At 38.9% G+C, this 4,311-nt stretch overlaps 1 protein-coding gene across 1 annotated transcript; it reads right to left on the reverse strand.

Moving 5' to 3' along the window:
* Positions 1–256: 256 nt before the first annotated feature.
* On the reverse strand, positions 257–1,774 carry LOC110929827 (scarecrow-like protein 18). Its single transcript, XM_022173014.2, has one exon. It carries the CDS (start codon positions 1,570–1,572, stop codon positions 301–303), a length of 1,272 nt encoding a protein of 423 aa, XP_022028706.1. The 5' UTR covers positions 1,573–1,774; the 3' UTR covers positions 257–300.
* Between the last annotated feature and the right edge of the window lie 2,537 nt (positions 1,775–4,311).

The raw sequence follows: 4,311 nt of genomic DNA on the forward strand, positions 1-4,311 counted from the left end.
CATCTCCTATATGTATATACGCATGACATATACATATATACACTAATACACACAGGTGAATTAGAAACAGTCATGTCATTTCAAAGACGTGTATGTTTCATCTTTCTATCTTTCATGCAAACAACATACTATGATTAGGGTTTGCTCTAGTAGATACTTATAGAGCTAACCATGCACATATGTTAAATAGAATCCTGTGTATCCATGGGTATGTAAGTATGTATGCATGTATGTATATATGCATGTAAGCTACATATTGTTACAAAAGATAAACATGTATATATATCATATAAATATTATCTAGTGCCAAGAAGAAACAGAGAAAAGGGCTCGATTATTCCACCCCAAAAACAAACAATCATTCGCAACCTCAAGATTATACCCATCACAAGGATAATGAAGCCTCAACAACAATTTAGCTTGCGAAACAGCAAACGGACTTAAAGCAACATTCCTAAACCCTGCAATCTTCATCATTCTCTCCCACGATACAAACCTCTCATGTCTCTCTCTCCTACTCTCTCCCTCCGCCACTACAATATCCACAATCTCTCTCCCAAGCCACACCTGCTCCACCACCATCCGCTCCCTGCTGTTCGGCGGCAGCGTCACCTCTAGCGACTCAAACACAGCACTATAATAACTCAAAGCCTCCTCAAATCTTGAAATAAATAAAGGGTTGTTATGGTTTGCTTCCTTTTCAGCTAAAGTAACAACTCTAGGGTTCATAGATTTAATCTTTTTCAACAACATAACCACCTTATCTCGGTCTACCAACATCCGGTGGAGGTAAAGCACACAGTTCACCACTAGGGTTTCGTTAGGAAGCCGGTCAAAGGTGGAGAGGTGGTTGATAACATCATCAACAGTTTCGTTAATGCTGTTAGTAAGTAAAAGCGGAAAGAACCGGAACCGGAGGCCGAGTGAGTGTGCGAATTTGGAGAGACGATCGCCGGTTTTACGGAGGATGTCAAGGTCGGTTCCTACGGCGGTGATGCGTAGGGTTAATGGAGGATGGTGGTCCGCGATTGCTTGCATTAACGGCGGCCATTGGACACCGTGCATGATATCAAAATCCAGTATGTGAATATGATCTTGGTGAGGTTGATCAATGGCTTCTAAGATTGCTTGAGTGGCAGTGAGGTGAGTGAATCTTATGAAGGGTGTTATTTGGTTGAGAGTAAGATATGATGATTGTAGAATTGCATCATTATTGTTAGCAGAAGTGTCGGTAAAACTAGTGGGTGAAAGAGACGGTGGGAGGCGGAGAGAGAGGGCTTTGGTGAAAGAATGGATTAATCTTTCCGATGAGTCGCCGGAAGGGGAAGAGTTGGAGGAGAGGACGGTGGCGATATGGTGGGCGGTGGTGAAGTCAGAGAGAGAAATGGAGCGTGCACAGGCTAACAGGAGTTGACGAAGGTAGCTGGACGGTGGTGGTATCTGGTGGTAGTGTAACTCTTTGCCGGCAGGTGGTGGTTGTGGGGATGTTAGATCTGGTTGTAAGTGAAGTTCTTGATCTTGGTTTTGTTGGTGTTCATGATCATGATGTGAATAAGATGATGAACCCAACATTTAAAGGTTGAATCTTGAATCTTGAAGACGGTGGTTAATTAATTAGGGTTTTGACCTAAATAAGAAACCCTAAAATATTCTGCAACATGTTGCAGATCAGCCATGATAGCGAATTGAAGAGACTGTTTGCAAGGGATTGAAGCAAAGGATCTGAAGGAGGGAGAAATGAATGATTAGGTTAGGGAAGAAGGGAAAGGTGTGTGGAAGGTGAAGGGATAAATACATACACAGAAGTGCCCATACACACACTTACATATAGCTACATTATTTTATAAATTATAAATTATAAAATGTGCAACAATTTCTCTATATATTTTGAGAAAACCAATATGATTAAATCAAGTAATTAAATAGTGATTAGTTTGATTTTATAACGAAAAGGAGAGAGTATACGTGTTTTCTATAAATTTTTATATCTCAAACGAAAAGGAGAGAGTATACGTGTTTTCTATAAATTTTTACGTCTTAAATGGTTTTTGTTTGAGTGTTAATCTCTTATTCATAGGGTGTTTGTGAATAGTAATAACTATATACCTAAGGATCGCAATGATTGATTGATAACTTCCATTTAAGCTGTTATGCCTATTTGTATGAACCAACAATACCCCTTGGAATAAAAACATTTACCAAGAGTCATCAGGAAGTTTGTGTGTGTGTGTGTGGGGAGGGGGGGGGATAGCGAAGTGTATAAAATTCCATGGGTGGCTTGGGAGCGTCTTGCGCTTCGGGTTGATAAAGGTGGAATTGGCATTTCCAAATTGTCGGATGTGAATATCGCGTTGATCTCGAAATGGTACTGGCGTTACATAACTGAGGAAAAAGTATTATGGAGGAGAGTCATCTACTCCATTCATACCGGCAGGAATATTTGGAGCCGAGTTCCGGTTAATAACAGCATCAGAGGGGTTTGGAAGAATATTATTTCTGAAGTGGGAAAAGCTAAGGTGGGGTCGGTGAAGTTATCGCAAAATTTCGCGGGTAAAATTGGGAACGGCGAGTCTCTCAAGTTTTGGTTGGATCCTTGGGCCGGTAACGGGCCTCTCAAGGATAGTTTTCCTTCTTTATACCGCCTTGATGTAAATAAATGTTGTCGGGTGTTTGAAAGATACAACTCCGTGTCGAACTCTTTTGCGGGGAACTGGTCATGGTCTAGATCCCCTGCTACCGTTGCTGAAGTCGAAGAGCTGAACATTCTGGAGGATCGGTTGAGCGGTATATCTCTGTCTGAATCTCGTGACAGTTGGGAATGGAGTGGAGGAAATCGGAAGGAATTCTCGGTGAAGGAGGTTAAATGTTTTTTAAGGAGTGGGGTTGATTGCAGTAATAATTTTGTGTTTAAATGGCCGAAATGGGTTCCGAAAAAATGTAGTATTCTCATGTGGGGAGCAGAGATGGGGAGGATTGCAACTTTAGACGCCCTCATTAAACGGAAATGTTTCAATGGAGATCCGATGTGCCAGCTGTGTGAAGATGGTGATGAATCGGCTGCTCATCTTTTTTGTTCGTGTTCTGTGGCCTCTAACATTTGGTTATTGATCAGCCAATGGTGTAACATTAGTCCGATATTCGCTTTCTCCATTAAAGATCTGACTTCGATTCATGAATACACTGGGCTGGAGAAGAAAGCTAGAGTGTCTCTTCAAGGGATTATTTTGGTGGGATGCTGGTGTATATGGTCGGCTAGGAACGATAGGAGATTCAATAACAATAGAAAAGGTATTATAGATATTTTTCATGACATAAAAGTGCTAGGTTTTCATTGGTACCGCAATAGATCGAATAATAGAAGTATAAGCTGGAGCGATTGGTGCTCGTTTAACATTTTGTAATCGGTTTTGCTGGTTGTTTGGCTGCCCTTGTTTGTGGGCTTGCCTGTGAATAATAGTTAACTTTCAAAAAAAAATCTATCAAGAGTCATGAAGGTTTATTGGTAATCACCAATTAACAATTTTTAGGATATTTAAACCCATTTTTAACAATCATGTACAGGGTTACATGCTTAAATTATAGGTGTGGATATTTAGACATCCTGGTGTTATATATGACGCGTATAGGGCTATAAACGTCGTATAGGCTGCATTTAATACAAGCCACTCATTGTCTAGCTGCCAATGACCGGGTGATAATCATTGAGCTCTAAACGTGTATAGACTTATATGGATCATATAGACCTATACGAGTCATATACACTAGTGACTCGTATTGACCTAGTTTTTCTTACAAACATTTTTATACAATATTTATTTTTTAGCAAGTTTTTGTAAAAAATATTTTATTTTATAAAAAAATAACTTATCGTTTAAGTATAGTATAATATAGTATCTAGTATAACTCTATGTGTGGCGTATATGTCTACGTCTATTTTTTCGATTTTTTTAATAATACTTGCTAAAACGATAAATGTCGTATAAAAATAATATTTTTTATAAAATAATTGTTTTACTAAAACTTGTTAAAACGATAAATGTTGTATAAAAATGCTTGTAAAAAACCTAGGTGAATACGAGTCACATAGAGCTATACTATAGATCCCAATCGCCAGACGTGATATGAAAAATACAAAACTTTTTGAAAATTTAAAAATGCTATACGAAGTGTATAGCGCTATACACGTTGTATAGCACCCTCATCTAATGAAAGTGAAACCTTATACGACTTGTATAGCCCTATACGCATCGTATATGGGGTGTCCGAATACTATCACCCTAAATTATATATAAATGTACTTACTAGGTACAC

Source organism: Helianthus annuus, chromosome 3 (assembly GCF_002127325.2).
Source record: "Helianthus annuus cultivar XRQ/B chromosome 3, HanXRQr2.0-SUNRISE, whole genome shotgun sequence".
Lineage (NCBI taxonomy): Eukaryota > Viridiplantae > Streptophyta > Magnoliopsida > Asterales > Asteraceae > Helianthus > Helianthus annuus.